At 47.6% G+C, this 16,868-nt stretch overlaps 4 protein-coding genes across 4 annotated transcripts; 2 read left to right on the forward strand and 2 right to left on the reverse strand.

Annotated features, from left to right (window-relative positions):
• Window positions 1-55: 55 nt before the first annotated feature.
• N7471_010821 (uncharacterized protein) lies at window positions 56-1,557 on the reverse strand (the record flags this gene model as incomplete). The annotated part of the gene is made up of 1 exon (XM_057283540.1): window positions 56-1,557. The coding sequence occupies one exon, from the start codon at window positions 1,555-1,557 to the stop codon at window positions 358-360; it is 1,200 nt and encodes a 399-aa protein (XP_057129806.1). The 3' UTR covers window positions 56-357.
• A 480-nt stretch (window positions 1,558-2,037) lies between these two features.
• On the forward strand, window positions 2,038-5,019 carry N7471_010822 (Alkaline phosphatase-like alpha/beta/alpha; the record flags this gene model as incomplete). Its single annotated transcript, XM_057283541.1, has 2 exons — window positions 2,038-2,403; window positions 2,529-5,019. The coding sequence occupies exons 1-2, from the start codon at window positions 2,084-2,086 to the stop codon at window positions 5,017-5,019; spliced, it is 2,811 nt and encodes a 936-aa protein (XP_057129807.1). The 5' UTR covers window positions 2,038-2,083.
• A 1,972-nt stretch (window positions 5,020-6,991) lies between these two features.
• Window positions 6,992-10,101, reverse strand: N7471_010823 (RFX family transcription factor; the record flags this gene model as incomplete). Its single annotated transcript, XM_057283542.1, has 4 exons — window positions 6,992-8,549; window positions 8,602-8,919; window positions 8,972-9,674; window positions 9,750-10,101. Coding segments are annotated over 4 exons (2,931 nt in total), but the record flags the coding sequence as incomplete, so codon positions are not given.
• Window positions 10,102-11,215: 1,114 nt separating this feature from the next.
• Window positions 11,216-14,180, forward strand: pldA (uncharacterized protein; the record flags this gene model as incomplete). The annotated part of the gene is made up of 8 exons (XM_057283543.1): window positions 11,216-11,276; window positions 11,343-11,743; window positions 11,799-11,951; window positions 12,000-12,621; window positions 12,670-12,930; window positions 12,997-13,457; window positions 13,556-14,104; window positions 14,166-14,180. 8 exons carry the CDS (start codon window positions 11,216-11,218, stop codon window positions 14,178-14,180), a joined length of 2,523 nt encoding a protein of 840 aa, XP_057129809.1.
• Window positions 14,181-16,868: the final 2,688 nt, after the last annotated feature.

Here is a 16,868-nt window from a genome sequence, read left to right on the forward strand (position 1 = left end):
TTTTAAATTGAACTTTCCCAAAATGGACAGATTCGGTAGGGGTCAACGGAAGATATCTGATTCCACGGGTATTTAAATATTTATTGTAGCACAAAGAAAAAGTAATAAGACGCCTCTCCCGGGGTCAGCAAGCTCTATTCTAACGGGAAAGAAAAAAAAAAAAGGAATTTGGGTAGCGCTTGAGAAATCAAGACCGGGGAGGTGAGATCGGATATTGTAGGTCAACGAGGCATGGTGCATGACAAGGCGAAAATGTGCCATCGCTTGAATGTTCATTATCAAGATTTAGGTATATTGGAGCCCACCAGGGCGAGGTGCTGTACAACTGAACTTGGTTCACATCTCCAAAGGCACTCTTTATGTCTTTGGTTTGGGCCAGCCATCGATGTCTCCGAACCATCGCGACCGATAGATTTCATTCCCTTTCATGATCTGGTGACGCACGCCATCGACCACGAGACTGGTATGGTTCCCTCGGTATAGTCGCCATAGAGACTGAGTGTATAGGTAGCTTCCGTCGGGGGCCAGACTGAAACCCTTGAGGTCCGACTGCGGCAACTCCACGTATTCTCCCTGGCGGTTGATCCCGTGACGATCGTTGGTGGTGACCTCGAATCCGGGCATATATCTCTCGATGACTTCATCGTATTCGGCGGTAAATTTCATTTTATCGATATCGAAGGCGTGGAGACCGATATCGTTGGAGACGAGAAATACTCGTTCATTGGGGACGGGGACGAGATCATGGGGCCCGGACCACCAACTGTATCCATGTCCCCATTCGATGTCGATATCATAATACTCCGGGAATCGGAATCGATAGGCTTCATCCACACCGAGTAGGCCCGTCTCGGCATCGAAGGGGTATCCCTGAATGACGCCGTAGGCCGGAACGGGATCGGAGCCATCGGCGGCGGCATCGGTGCCGGTCGCCCACAACATCTGACCCTGCTCATCCCAAATCATGGCGTGAATGGCCCGGAGACCTTCAATCCTTTGCAATACGGGAGGTTCATCGACGAGGGGAAGAGTCTCGCTCATGTTGTAGACCAAAATGCCGTCCCAGGGTCGCTGTCCGGTGGTTCCGACAGCCAGGCGATCACCGGGCAAAGGCTCGATGGTATGGGCATTGTTTAGGACATCATTTGCTCTGTTGAGGGCAAATGTGATTTTCTTATCGGTGGAGGGTTGATCGGGGGTGTGGTTGATGACGACGATGAGGGCACTGTAGACGGCAGCCACGCTTTTACCGCCTCGCATCCATTTCATATCGGTCGCATCGTTGTAATCGCTATATAAACCACTCTGAATCAGAGGTGGGATGGGTTGAGTGACATCTTCTCGCTGCCAACTCCATTTGACAACACTGTTCCGATCATGGATTTTCAATATAGGAGGGATCGCATAATGACCGGTGATGATATCTTGCCAGGCGCCCTGGACGGGAATGGCTGTACCATTCTCTGCCTTGAGTCTGGGTTGAGGTTCGATCAGAGGAACTTGAAAGGCCAGTGGCTCAAAGAGGAGCGAGATCCAACCGAATAAGCTCCCTAACATGATGCACACATATTCAAAGAGAGAAAGGAGAAACCGGATTTATTTTCATTTCAATTCCGGAGAGCGGGGCCTTTTCTTGGCGGGCTTTTGGGGGCTTGGAGGAGGCTTGGGGGGCTTGAGGGGCTTGAGGAAGGAGGGGGGAAAGGCTGTTGGAGTATATTTGGGGGCCATTTAACTCGGACTGGATCGTATTCGTACGTATAAAGTAAAGTAACTAAATGGGTAGTATTTGTAGAGTAAATAGAGATTAAAACACCAATGAGATCACTACTAATAAGTAAAAATCAGACAAATTAATACTAATCCAAGACATCGACCTCGGGAAACGGAAAATGGTCCCTAGGTATTAGCTGAGTACCTCAATGGTCACTAAATCAACACGGTCATCGTCTCCACAAAATCCCACTTGGCTTACACCAAGACCCTTGGGGGCCTTCTTCTCCCTCCTCCTTCTTCTTCTTTTCTTTAAATGTCGGGGGTGTGAAGTGTATATATACACATTTTCATTCATTCATATATATATATCATGAAAGTCGTTCACGCTGTTCATGCTTATTTAAGCCACGGCATCCGGCGGGTTCGTCTCTCTCCTGGTGAGACCCTGGATGCCGTCTGGGACTTTTCCCGTCGCTATTTTTTCACCCTCGCTTTTCTTTCGTTATTCAGTGCCAAATTTCTTCATCTTTATGCTCATATATATTCCCTACCTCTTCCCCGTCTATTTCTATGGGGTCTTACCTTCTTTTTCCAAGATGTGATGATTCTATTGCTATTTCGCATTCTCGTCCAGAAGGTCGCGTGGCGACCGGGGGCCGCCCTACTGGCAATCTTGGTTATCCCGTCTAGGTATGTGTCCACGTGCCCCCTTTTTCCAACAACATTTTTTTTCGGATTCCAATGAATTTCAAGTGAATTTGAATTGATCTGAATGAAATTAATATTGATCTGATCTCTAATCAAATATGTTACAGTTTACTTGTCTCCTTCATGGCTGCCGCCAATACCTCCTTCTACGTTTTCACCGGTGCCGAGATCCACTGGCGCCAAGCCAAATCCTTCAATGGTGATGCCGCTGCCATTCATACCCTGCTCACCGGTTTGACCGGGTTTTTGATTGTCGAGGGTATCCTCCTAACAATCTCATTGTTCGCTGCTCATTCCATTCATGCAATCACGGGAGGAATCCTGCATGTCTGGGCCTGGCCCGTTCGATGGTTGTTTGCTCGTGTGCGACCACACGTGGAGCCCCTGGTGCAGCGCTTCTGGCCGCGATCCAAATCCCCCGCCCCCGACCTGCCCGACCCTCGAATCTACGAACAGATCTCCATGGATGACAACGATGATTTCAGTGATAACGAAGAAGGGGACCATCTGTTGAATACCGCACAACTACCCAACCGCCTCCCGGAGTCCAAGCGAGTTACCGATGGTGTGCCCCAACGGGCGCTCATCCTGGGATTGTTCAGTCTCTTCCTCTTCCTCCGCTTTATGCGACCGTGGGAACCGGTATATATGTACATGTCCACCACCTTGCCCTTGACTACAGTCGTTGAAGGCGCGGAGCGTCACTCCCCCGTCGATACCACTGGCGCACCGGCCCGTTTCGAGTATTTGGATAGGGTCACTGCATTAGGCCCCGCACCCCGTTGGAGCTGGATGTCAAAGGAACCCATCGCCGGTTTCGAGGACTGGGATCAAGCTGACCCCCTGGCGCTTCACTACAACCCGCGAGAGGACCCATTGCACATCTCCAACCTCCACAAGCCCGTGCTGGAGGAGATTCACAACGCATTGGCTAGCGGCGATGTGAAGATCAAGCATGTCGTTTTCTTGAAACTCGAAAGTGCACGTGCCGATATCTTCCCCCTGCAAAAGGACAGTTTTATGTGGAAGCGCATCGCGGAAACATGGAAGAACAAGACGATCCCCCCAGAGGTTGTGGACCGCCTTTCCAACCTCACCCGCACTGCCGAGTTTTTGACCAATTTCCCTAATGGATTTGAGCACGACAATGCCCGTTTCAACGGCCGCAAGGCGTATGGTGGCATCAGCGCCAAGGATGCCATCACCTCCTCCACATATACTCTCAAGAGTTTGACAGGAAGTTTCTGTGGTGTGACCCCCATGGTCGCCGATTTCAACCGCGAATTCGAACACCACATCTACCAGCCATGTCTGCCCCATGTCTTCGACATGCTAAGCCAGCAACCGGATATCACTAGCGAGACCGACGACTTCACCAAGTGGCCGTGGCATTCGACCTTCATGATGTCTGTCACCGAAATGTACGACAACCAAAACAAACTGACTCCCCACTTGGGATTCCGTGACAAACAGACCAAGGAGACGATCATCAAGCCCGATGCCAAGCATTATCCAGTCACTAGTGCCGAGGTGAACTACTATGGCTATCCGGAATCTGAGCTTCGGGAGTACATCCGCGATGCCATCGATGATGCAGAACGTGACCACCACCGTCTCTTCCTCACCCACCTCACGAGTACCACTCACCATCCGTGGGGAGTTCCGAATGACGCCTATGAAGATATTATGGGCTCCAAATCCGGTGCCAACAACGATATGAATCGATACCTGAACTCGGTTGGTTATGTGGATGATTGGCTCTCGGATCTCATCGATATCCTGGAGGAGAAGGGAGTTGCCAATGAGACCCTGTTCGTCATGGCTGGAGATCACGGCCTTTCCCTCCCTAACGACGGCGGTATCACTCCCTATGACAACCCCCACGTCGGCAGCTTCAAGGTCCCGATCGTGATTGCGCACCCTCTACTCCCTCCCGTCCAGATCGACACCCCAGTCATCAGCACCCAGATCGTCCCCACCATCGTCGACTTGTTGATCGAGTCGGCATCTCTCAGCAAGGACAGCACACGTTCCGCCCGCGATATTCGCTCGCTGTACGAAGGTCAATCCCTGATCCGACCGCAGGTCGTCGAGCAGGACGGACGCGAAGCCTGGCATTTCACAGTCATGAACACCGGTGGTTCATGGCTATCTGTTCGCTCCGCCGCCCGGCCCGAGTTCCGCCTGGTGATCCCACTAGTCAACGACGTGGAATGGCGCTTCTCCGATGTGTCCAAGGACCCGAACGAGCTGAGCCCGATCGAGCGCTTCAGCCTTATCGACCTAGCGGCCGCGGTCAATGAGGAGTATGATGATGAAGAAGTTCTCAACTGGCTTTACCACGCATCCTATGTCACCAACTGGTGGGTACTGGAGAACTGGGACCGATGGAGATACTCCTCTCCAAAGGCCAAAGAACAGGCCAAAGAAGAGTCCGAAGAAGAGGCCAAAGAAGAGGCCAAAGAAGAGGCCAAAGAAGAGGCCAAAGAAGAGGCCAAAGAAGAGGCCAAAGAAGAGGCTAAAGAAGAGGCCAAAGAAGAGGCCAAAGAAGAGGCCAAAGAAGAGGCTAAAGAAGAGGCCAAAGAAGACAAAACCTAAGCATTCTCATAAACCGACTTGGGCGCGAATCTTTATTTACATTTTCATCTAACTTAATATTTGCATGCCTCATCTACCAAGTGTCTGCTTGGGATGGGCACTCTGGGTTTGCGACAATGCCGCCATGGCGGGATCCGCCAGTATTGGTGGTCCCGAACATGGGGGTCGGGAGCGAGCCGGGCACAGCTTCACCGGGTCCATCGTTCAAACCTTGTGTTGATCGTTTGGTTTGGGCGCCAATCTCGAGAATGAGACACTGTGTGTCTCAGGACGTGAGCCCCTGACGTATTTGTCGTCCGGAGTAGAAGCGATTCTTCTTCATGTGTTTATATATCCATCATATCTACCGCGAACTGTACTTGACCATAACTGGATGTAATTTTTTTGTTATATCATTGCAAATATCACCCTTGGTTCTCTCACATTGATACTGATGTCTTCATACATATGTATATAAAGCAATCTAAACTAACCTTATCTGGGCTAACGGCTGCACGTGTAAAGGAATCAATGGTCCATGAGATAAGCTTTTAAGCTTCTGTTGACTTTAAGGTGCTCCAGCGATCTATGAGTAATAAAAAAAAAAAATTAGCTAAACTATAAAAACAGTTGAACTAGGAACGAAATAAAGAACGGGATGTTAAAGAGGTGAGAATAAAACCAGAAAGAGATCGTCATATGCATGAAAGATGATGTACATACATCGCAGTCAATTATTCCCTTGCACAATGAGGCCTTGTGCGCATAAAGCAATCTACAATGTACGTAACTGTGGGTGGGTGGTACCTATATGAAATACCTAGTTACTACATACATTCATGATCACTTACCACACACTATAAAGCAAACAATTTCCCTCTGAGCCCAGGACATGTATTCATGCAAGTTAGAATCTGCTTCAATTATTAATTCCCCCGATCGATGTGCATTAACGAATCTAAAGTTGACGTGGTTAAAGCCAGGTGCCTGCGGATTGAACCGGAAGGGGGAAAAAAGGAAAAGATAGAAGCGTCAACTGCTACCCTCTGGACCCACGACATGTTGCAAAGTCTGTCTTTTCCGGGATGTCTTTGGCGTCATTGAGGGCATGCATACTCCGTATACGAGTTGTCGATAATATGTGAACAACTAGAAATTTCTAAGTGGATTCATCGATTTGCAAAACAAGACCCTTCTTTTGCTCAGGATCTTGATCCTCATCTCTCAGGAAATTAACCTGTTGAACATATGTACCCATGTGCCTGCTACTAATCTTCGTGGAAGTTCGTAGGAGTTCATGAAAGATTTGCCGCTCATACAGGACCTTGGACCTTGTGTATTAGTTGAATATTAGTTTTTTCGCCGAGTTTTAGAGACTTTGAGGAGACAAAATATGTAGGAAGGTAAGAGTACATCACTTCTCCATGAATAAAGAATGATCAATGATATAATTTTAGTCTCGGCTGGCTATTTTCCAGATTCCAATAATCATTGTGGCTACAATATATGCATTTACATAAACCACCCACTATCCCAAGAGCCAGAAAAAGCAGTAAACACTTGGAAAATCATGACAGGGAATACAATCAACTTAAAGGTTATATGGAAATGTGTGTGGCAACAGTTATTCATGCACATTAAAGTATTGCCCCAATGATCAAGGTACGTCCACAAGTAATATGTACATAGGGACTCGATGTGAGACCCGAAAGTAAACAAACAGGAAAAGGAGAAGCAAGAACCAAGTCAGTACTGATTTCCGCCACGCCAATTAAATGCTGTAGGTCTGACCAAAGAAAGCACCCGGCGTACCGGGGTTGCAAGGAAGACTCGAGAGCCTCATTGCTCATGTCTCATCGCTTCATGCAAACAAAGGAGATGAAAAAGAAAAGAACAAAGGAAAATCGTGGGAACGCCATCCACAACCAATAGAGAAGCCTCCAGAAACAAGGGATATCCAACTCCAACTCATGAACAGAAATCAAAAATTAGACTAGATGACGACGACATCACCTTCGGCATCTGCGGGATCGGAGACCATCATGTCACCGTATTTGCCAACTGCCAGTAACATGGTATCATCCTCAAGGTCAATCGCGCTGTCGTCATTGTTATGGCCTTGGAAGCTCGGATCTTGAAGAGAGAGACGTTTCTCGTTGGGAGGGTGTTTGAACTCTGGATGCTGACTGGGAGGGTGGCTTTGGTGGCCATTGTGAGCCACAGGAGGACTCGGGTTGGATTTGACTTGGGAATCGTTTGATGCTTCAAAAGGGGATGTCTCGGGAACAGACGCTTGTTTTATATGAAAGTGGCCGAGTGATTCGGGACCAAACGTCGCACTTTGCAGTGATCCAGGGGTGTTGCGCATGAACCCACCCTTCTCTGCTTGCCAGACCATCATCTCGTGGAAGAAGACTTTTGTCATCCACCACGCACTAAAGCTTGGTGCCCCAGCCAGGGTAAGTCGGTGTAACACGCTATCCCACAAGGCATCAACCTTTTCAATGACACATTGCGTGCGGTGGTTGGCAAAGGCAGCGGGGATGTTGAGGATGAACTGAACCCATTTGTCTGGGAAGTTGTACTCGTCTCCGGGAGCACTTTCCACAGGGAACTTGTGCGCTTCAACAGAATCGGGAGTATCAGGTTGCGTGAAGAAAAGCAAGCTTGCGGAGGGGTCAGCATCAGTCAATGGAGTCAAGAGCGCACGAATGTCATGCTTGAGAATTTGCTCCGTCGCTGGCTCAGCGCACGTTGGAATGTTCGCCTTGGTCATCATATCTCGAGGATTGACCATAGTCTTAAAGTCGGTCCACATTTGGTTTCGGTTATCCGGGTGGCAAAGCCAGGCGGCAGCGGCATTGGCAGCCTGGTTCACATCAAGCATATGCTTGAGGAGATTGCAAAAGATATGCGCAGGAATCAAGCGTGCTAAGGAGACATGGGTTGGTTGGGTCTTAAAGGTCTCAGCGATGTGACCACAAAGCCGTTGTGAGATGGAGTTGAAAGCGTCTAGGACTGGCTTGGGGACCACCTGAGTTGTTAGGGGCGCCACAAACGCAATCATCTTCTGGTACATCATCCAATCACATTCCTTGATCCATGGAGCAAGGTTGGGATGGGTCAACAACTTTTGAACGGGAACAGTCAATGTTCCATGGAAAGCGGAGAAATATTTCATAAGGTTTCTTTCCTTGCAATATCGGAAGCTGTCGATGACCGAAATGCAATGGGAGCGATACAGGGCAGCAAGAGCTGCAGCAACTTTCAAGTCGGTGTTTGCAGGTAAATAGGCACGGATATCGGGAAGTTGAAGGGTATCATTATCAACCAAGGTGTTCTCGTCCATCGGGAACTGAAGCATCTGGTGTATCATTTTCCCAGCCTGCTGGGCTACATTCTCGCGGGTGATCGTTGCATCTGGCCCAGATGGGGTGTGGCCTTGGCAATTGCAGTCGGCAGGAGAGGCATTGTTCGGGAATCGAGGAGCAAAGGAGGTTGTGGGTGAAGGAAACACGGCAGTGTCGGCAGTCGGTTGCTGTACGCTAGCACTAGTCATTCGTCAGTGAGAGCAAACGAAGATTGATGTCAGTTATATCTTACCTTCTCGAGCGCATCGCACTGGCAGCCCTGGAGGGCATAGAAGCAGGGCCATTTGAATGATGGGCAATTTGTGGGTTGAGAGGCGCAAGTTTTTGTTGCTTTTCCTCAATGACCGACAAATCGACGTAGTGATACTTGGACTCGCCTCGGACTCCAAGTCGCCGAGTCTGTACATTGGGAAAGATGATGCGAACCAACTTTCCGAATGATGCAGGGTTCAGTACTGAGACGCGTTCCGTTCCACAGTTCTCTGCATAGCAGCAATACACCCGGTCACGACGAACTGAGCCACTGCTCTTCCGGCAATTTTCTCTCAGCCTGTTCACAGTTAGACAAATTATTGCAGGGCATTTGCGGCAATGTGCCTTACCAGATCATCGCGAAGACCTGCTTCACTTTCTCAGCCTTGCCCCCACCACCCTCATTCTTCATAACCTCAGCCGCCATTTGCTTGAGATTCCATCCCTCATACTGGCGAAGCAGCTTTCGGAGCTCGTTGTCGTTAGCCACCGTCGAGCTCGCTCCTCTTTTCTTTTTAGCCCCTGGCTCCGAGATTTCTTGATCCTCGACGATGTGGTCCGGAAGGTGGTTCTCGACACCACTATCATACATTGGCTGATATTGTGGAACGGATACACCAGGCAAGCCGCTTGGAATTTCGGGCTGTATAGGGTGGTGGGAAAGCGGGTGTCCCTGCATCGGATGATTTGGAAAGTCTTCGGCTCGAGACATCCCGGGGTGGGTGTCTTGCATCGATTGATCCAGCGGTGCACCGTTATGATGTGAAAGCTGATGCCCAAACCGCATAAGCATGTCCTCCGGGTTGTTGAACATATGCTGGCCCGTTCCGACTTGCGATGGCATAAACTGTGGGAACCCGTCGAGGTGCTGGTCTTGGGTTTGCTGGGTGGTACTCGAGTGGATGCTTGCTGTTGATCCTCTAGACCGAGGACGACGGCTAGCCCTTGAGAGGGCCTCGGACCGTGCTCGCACAGGGTCTGCAGTACCTGGCCGGCTTTGAGGGGCGATCTGTGTTGTCTGGGACACTGCACTGCCCTGCGAGTGAGCTCGGGCTTGCAAGCACGTTAGCATGAGGAACCAAATGACCTGCAGCAGAGTTTTTTTTCTCGGTCCTGCATTGTACTTACCTAGTTCTGGTGGCATCATGCTCTGCTTCGTTTGAGTTAGTAAGTGGAGGAGCCGGTAACCAGGGCGATGGCCAGTCGTGTGTCTCGTTTCGCAACGTTTACAAGACCATTCAAATCCAAAATTAGGCAGGCACACCCGACAAACAGAATATGTAATCCAAAACGATGCAAGAACATTAACCAAAAATTGACGACTTGTGGCGAGCCTTGGGCTCTGAAAGGCTAGCCGCGTTGTGTGAGTCGAGGGAGGATAAACAGAAAAGGGCCCGTTCCTCTGACAACGTTGTTTTTCCCATCCAGTCACGTGGTGGCGGTCAGCATTCCTGCCAAACAACAACTTCTTAACAATGGGCTGAGGAATGATTCACGTTCAAATGCTTTAACATGGGCTTGGGTTTATTGAGAATAAGAGGAGTATATATGTGTTCTATCACAAATATATTCAATGTTTTACACAAGTTATAGTCCTAAATATGCCTATGTTTTGAAATTGAGCTCAAAGGTGGTTCATATCACATGACCTTGTCAACAATGACTTATATAGAGCCTTATATATCTGGAAGACCAAAACAATAAATAGCTTGGACAACATCTATAGATATTATACGAATAAATATCTATATATCAACTAAATGATCTCAAAGTGGGCGCAGATGAATCCTTGGGAACTTTCAAATCAATTACATCATTGGTTCCGACATCAACTAACTACGTCCACACCACTATATAGTTACGGAGTAGATGTGAATATCATGTACCTTGAGATGATATTAGAGGTGCTACCTCTGAGATACCACTACAATGTCATTTCGAAGTGTTCTCCTTGAGGTGGCTTTTTTTTTTTTTTCCCTCACTACTATGGCAAGAAGGATAATGATTGACGACTGTACTGTAGAATCTAGTGAAAAGCATAGTTCTCACCGAACAATTTTTCCATGTATAATATCTTTAGAGATCTCCAGAACTGACTGGCCACTTTCTTTTGTTTCTCTTCATACATATGTATGAATGCTGCCCGGGTACTGCGTAGTTAGTTATATGTAAGCACATCTATATATCTCCACCAGAACACCGATAAACATTCTACATGATCGACTCTCCACAGATCTTTGCCATCTGATATTTACTACTATTTTCCTATCCCTTTTACATAATTCAATATGAAATTTACATTCTGCCAAGAAAAAAAGCGAGTGGTTCGATATTAGGAACCACGGAAATAAGAAAGCTCCACACGGCAAACCCATGTAAAAATAGGACACTCCTACATATGGATGATTTTGATCGGCATTTGAAACATTTTCCTTGGCATTAGAGAGACAAATCATATGTTCACGTATGGAGTACCTATGTAGGGCTGTGATGTCACTAATTTAGAAACCAATATTATCTCCAGATCTTCCCCCTCCCCCTCCCTTCCAACACCCACCCCATTTTCTCCAAATCTGCCCCAAGAAACCCCAATCATGCGGAAATTCAAGGAGAAGTTTGAACAAAAAATTGATAATTTGGAGGGGTCGTTCAAAGGTTGGCAGATTGAGAACCCCCACCCTCCCATTTTATCAGGAAAAAAACTGACCTGATTGTCTTAAGACACCCATATCCATGATGTTAAAGCTGATGCTACACATTTAAAGGCCAAAGTTGGCAAGTTCTTTAATATCATAAACCCAAATCATCGCCATGACGAGGAGCACGAACAAGTGACAGACCGCAAGCGCTCCGAGATCGCAGACTCACACCGCTTCAAATCTTTTGCACCTGTCCACGATGGTAATCGCGTCAAGTGGTATGTCGATGGTAAGGACTACATGTGGGCAGTCTCCGAGGCTCTGGAGAAAGCCACCGAGACTATCTACATCGCCGACTGGTGGCTCTCTCCAGAACTCTTCTTGCGCCGTCCTCCTGTTGAGCACCAGGAATGGCGATTGGATCAGGTCTTGAAGCGGCGCGCGGAAGCAGGTGTCAAGATTTATATCATTGTCTATAAAGAGGTTGGCATTATCCTGTTGGTATCAAGAAAAAAGAACTACACTAATTCATCTGTAGGTCAACCAAGCCCTGACTTGTAATTCCGCCCACACTAAACATGCCTTGCGGAATCTTTGCCCCGAGGGAACTCCTGGCTATGGCAATATCCGAGTTATGCGCCATCCCGACCATAATGTCTTCGAGAACGCAGCTGATATGACCCTTTACTGGGTATGTGCATAAAATCTATTGGTTGGGATAAAATTAACAATAACCAAGGCGCACCACGAGAAATTCATCGTCATTGATTACAATGTGGGCTTTATCGGAGGCATTGATCTTTGTTTCGGACGATGGGATGCAAACCAACACCCACTGGCCGATGTCCACCCTGCAGGGTTGCGGGATGACATTTTCCCGGGACAAGACTTCAATAACAACCGGATCATGGACTTCCAGAGCGTAGAGGACTGGCAGAGCAACGAAGTCAGCAAAGTCGACTTTGGCCGCATGCCCTGGCACGACGTGGCCATGGGCTTGCAGGGCGACTGTGTGTATGACATTGCCGAACACTTTGTTCTGCGCTGGAACTTCATCAAGCGCGACAAATACAAGCGCAGCCACGATGTCGATTGGCTGCTAATGGAGGGCCGCACAGGCGAAGAAGAAGATATCATCGCCGTGCAGCGACCCAAGTACCCCTGCGGAGACTACATCCAGCACCCACTGACACCCCTATCTTCTAAGCCTCGCGGTAACGTGGGAACTGTGCGCGCTCAAATCGTGCGTAGTAGTGACGACTGGAGTAGCGGTATTTTGAACGAGCACAGTATCCAAAACGCGTACTGCGAGACTATCCGCAATGCCCAGCACTATGTGTACATTGAGAACCAATTCTTCAGTATGTCCGCGTTTTCCTTCTAGTAGTGTACTTTGCTAACCTTTATAGTCACTGCCACTGGCGACCAACAGCGCCCGGTTTTCAACACGATCGGCCGAGCGATTGTCGAAGCTTGCGTGCGCGCAGGCAAAGAGGGCCGCAAGTTCCGGGTTATCATTGTCATCCCCGCGATCCCCGGGTTCGCCGGCGATTTGCGCGACAATGCTGCGTTGGGTACTCGGGCGATCATGGACTACCAGTACAAGTCGATTTGTCGCGGCGAGCACTCGATCTTTGGGCAGATCGAGAAAGAGGGTATTGACCCAAGAGGTAAGTGTTTTTTTTTTTTTTTTTGGTCGCTTCAGTTTCAGTTGCATGTCTAACGAGTTTATTCAGAACACGTCTTCGTGTTCGCCCTGCGCGCTTATGATCGAATCAACAAAACGCCCGTTCTCGAGGAGCTCGAGAAGCAAGCCGATGTCACATACCAGGATATCCAGCGCGGTATCGCAGAGACCATCATGAGTGAAAGTGTGCACCCAGCGGTGGGCAAAGACGGCGACGATAACGAGAAGGACTACGCAGCCGACCAAAGTGCGAAGCAAGAAACTCTGCGCAAGCTCCAGAATTTCCAAGATAAGGTCGAGCAGAGAAAGGCCCACGATGGTTTCCACAGCAAGGATTCCGTATCGCATTGCAGCATGTTGAACGGGGGTAAGATGTCCGACGAGACCTGGGAGGGCGACCCAGAGGCCGAAAAGGCCAACTTCGTCCAGGAGGAGCTGTACGTGCACGGCAAAGTGTGTATCGTCGATGATCGCACGATCATTTGCGGCAGCGCCAACATCAACGATCGAGTAAGTAGACACCAGCACCTTATCCCTCGTCACATCCGACGCATTCACTTCTATTTTTCTGGTCTGTATCATCAGCTGATGTCCAATCTTCCCCACAGTCCCAGCTTGGCTCGCACGATAGCGAACTGGCCATCGTAATGGAAGACCAAGACCTAATCGACAGCCAAATGAACGGGCAGCCGTACCGGGCATCCCGATTGGCCGCAACGCTCCGACGGCAACTGTGGCGCGAACACCTAGGCCTACTGCGGGCGCAAGAATACGATGCCTCAGGTGATCCGAACGCGCAACCGCCCGATGTGTCTCTCAACAAGATCGATGAGGGGCCGGAGAACGAGTTCGTGATGGATCCACTCAGCGATGGGGTCTGGAACACCTGGACGTCTCAGGCAAGCGGGAACACCGAGGCGTATCGGATGTTGTTCCGGGCGGACCCTGACGATCATATCAAGACTTTTGAGGACTATGACAATTTCCGGCCACGGGGCACACATAAGGAAGGACATCTGTTCGATCCGTATATGCCGGCCAAGGATGTGCGTGAGAAGCTGGATCTCATTAAGGGTCACCTTGTTTGGTTGCCATTGGATTTCCTGCGCGACGCTGAAATGGCAGAGCCTGGGTTGGCTGTGAATCAGATTACAGAGGTAAGATTGATTGATTTCCCTTATTTTTCTTATATCTATGAGGTTGCTAATTGTTGGACAGAGTATCTACACCTAAGTCTACTGAAGGGGAAGTGAGGGAGATCTGCATTTATTTCCACATAATTCGATCTGTTTTTATTTGGATAATAAGAGATAAATGCAAATTATATTCATTAATCTCCTCAATAAAAAGAAAGACGAAAAATAGGAAATATGTCGGAGTACACAGTTGGGACCCCTCCACCCAAAATACTATAGAAGCCCGAAACAGAAACAGCGTACTTCTGCAAAATGCAAATCTCCCAAAAGGCCCATAGTGGAGAAGCAATAGGGTTGACCCAACCGCCTGGGAACCCTTAGTCTCTCTATTTTGACTCTATTTATTTCTATTTATTCTTATTTACGATATTTGGGATCTTTAGTATCTTTTGCTTTTGTTCCGGGTTCACTGAACCGCAATTCCGCTAAAAGAGATACATCCCATTATCACTTGAATAGCTGGCGGAAAAAGATTCCTCGGAAAAAGAATGGACTAGTTTGTTTATTGGCAATGAATATCAGGTACTTTGGTACTTTTGGTACTATTTCAGTACTTTTAGTACTCTTAGTACCTTTGGATTTCTTCTTATTTTCCCTTCCCAAGGGCACAGCTGGATCTCTGACCTGATACCGAAAACGAAACCTTGAACTTTGCATTTTATAATATGGGGGAAATAGGACCCTACATATAACCCTACATATAGATAAGGTTCACGAGATCCTACATAGTACATCCTGTAACTGGCCTAACATAGTCCCGCTCAAGGTGCTGGAGGCGGTGTTGGGTAAGATGCATAATTGTACCATGACCATGGTATAAAATTATAATAATGTCACATTTTTCCCTAAGGAAATCCAGATTCAAACTGTAGAATGCAAATTGGGCCATAAGAAAACAGAGAAAGAAAAGAAGAGAGAAAAAAAAATCTAAGTATAACTCCTCCGGATGCGAGATGCAGTGCATCAAAAACTTTTTGGGGACTTTTTGGAACACATCAAAATGCAGAAACACACGCCAAAGGCCACGAAGAAAGTGGATTGAACGAAACCCAGCCCCAAGGGGTTGGGTGGGTGGGATGTACCCTTGCACAGGGTTCATGCAGAGTGGCAGATCAGTCCCGTAAATGCTAGAAAGCAAATGCAGATGTCTCTTTGAGGAAGTTAGCCTTTTGCAAGGAGGGAAAATATAGAAGATAACTCAATTTATAGAGTTCATAACACGGGATCTTACCGTAATTCGCCTATCCCTTATTGGTGTGGCAGGCATTGCAGCGACAATGACCACAGATCTTGCAGCGCCAAATAGCCACAAAGGGTCCAGAGTTGCAGTCAGAGCAGCGCCAGGTCAGGATGTTGCCATTGGTAGCCTGGACAATGGCAAAGACGTGACCGGAACATTGGTTGGCCATGTTGATATCAAGAGAGTTGGAAAAGCTGTTATAGTTAGATTGCGGTTCCTTTAATGTTCAAAGCTGAGACTTACAGATAGTAAGCAAAACCCGAGGGACTGGGAACTGGCGTCGATCACTGGGAAAAGCGGAGAAAGGTTCCAAGCACTTGGATTGAGGAAACCAATAGGATATAGGAAGAGGAGAAGAGGGTTTGAGAGAGTTCGAAGAGAGTTCAAGAGTCAATGGGGAAGAGGAACTCGATGAAGTCAAGATGAAGAAGATGAGACTCAAAAATCCAGGACAAATCAATCATTATATACTTCTTTCTAGAGATCACGGTGAGAGGAATCCCAGATGCAACCAGTCCACAACTAAAGAGCCGGAATACGCACAAAGCCGATGACGCATGTAACCGGGATCAATTGAGTTCCTCATTGAGAAAAAGGAAGGGAAAAAGAAAAGAAAACAGAAATTTAAAAGAATAGGTGAAGAAATAAGCCGAGAGAGAAGTGTTATGTATAGAGAGAAATCCAATGAATAGATGTACCGAAATCGTATCTTGCATAGAAACTTAGGCGAGGCTAGGTAGATCCTAGTAGATCCTAGTCTAACAAAAAGACAATGGAGTCTTCGATCACAGAGATGGTAGAGATCGGGGAGACATGATTGGGAGCTTCTCGATGCCAAAGGATGATCCCGAGAAAGCTGGGGGCACCGGAAGTGACCCGAATGAATTGTTGGAATTTTTTTTTTTAGTTAAAATGTAGCGTTTTAGGAATATCAAAAATCAAGAATAAAGGGGAATTAACCTAATTGGAAGGTGAAGAAATCCCAGAAATCCCAGAAATCCCAGTAAAACCCAAAATATGATAGAAATGACTAGTATGATCCTATAATTCCGACTAGAATCAGAAGTGGAGCTGAATTGTATACCGAGAGACATGTCCCGTCCCGACGAGTTGGATTAAACTGAGATCGGAGGTTTCTATTTAGTTAATTGTTGTGGAGTATAGTACTCCGTACTTTTTTCTTTTTTGCTTTTCTTTTCTTTTTTTCTCTCTTTCGATCGGACCTTTGCATCCCAGCAATCCGGTTCCGATCGAGTGCATATTCTAGTAGGGTATACATTAGGGTGTAGCATATATCGTTGTCATTTCGTATATAATCCACGGATTGGAGCATGAGATCCTACTATATCCTAGTATATATATTTATTAGATCTTTTTTTTTTTTTTTTTAGACATTCACCTCATTATCTTTTGAAGAAAACCCCCCTGAAAGTCCCAATATCAACTTTTGATACATCAACTTTGCGGAGACGCTTAGACCGAACA

The sequence above is a fragment of the Penicillium samsonianum genome (genome assembly GCF_028829775.1).
Source record: "Penicillium samsonianum strain IBT 33392 chromosome Unknown utg000007l_segment0_segment0, whole genome shotgun sequence".
Lineage (NCBI taxonomy): Eukaryota > Fungi > Ascomycota > Eurotiomycetes > Eurotiales > Aspergillaceae > Penicillium > Penicillium samsonianum.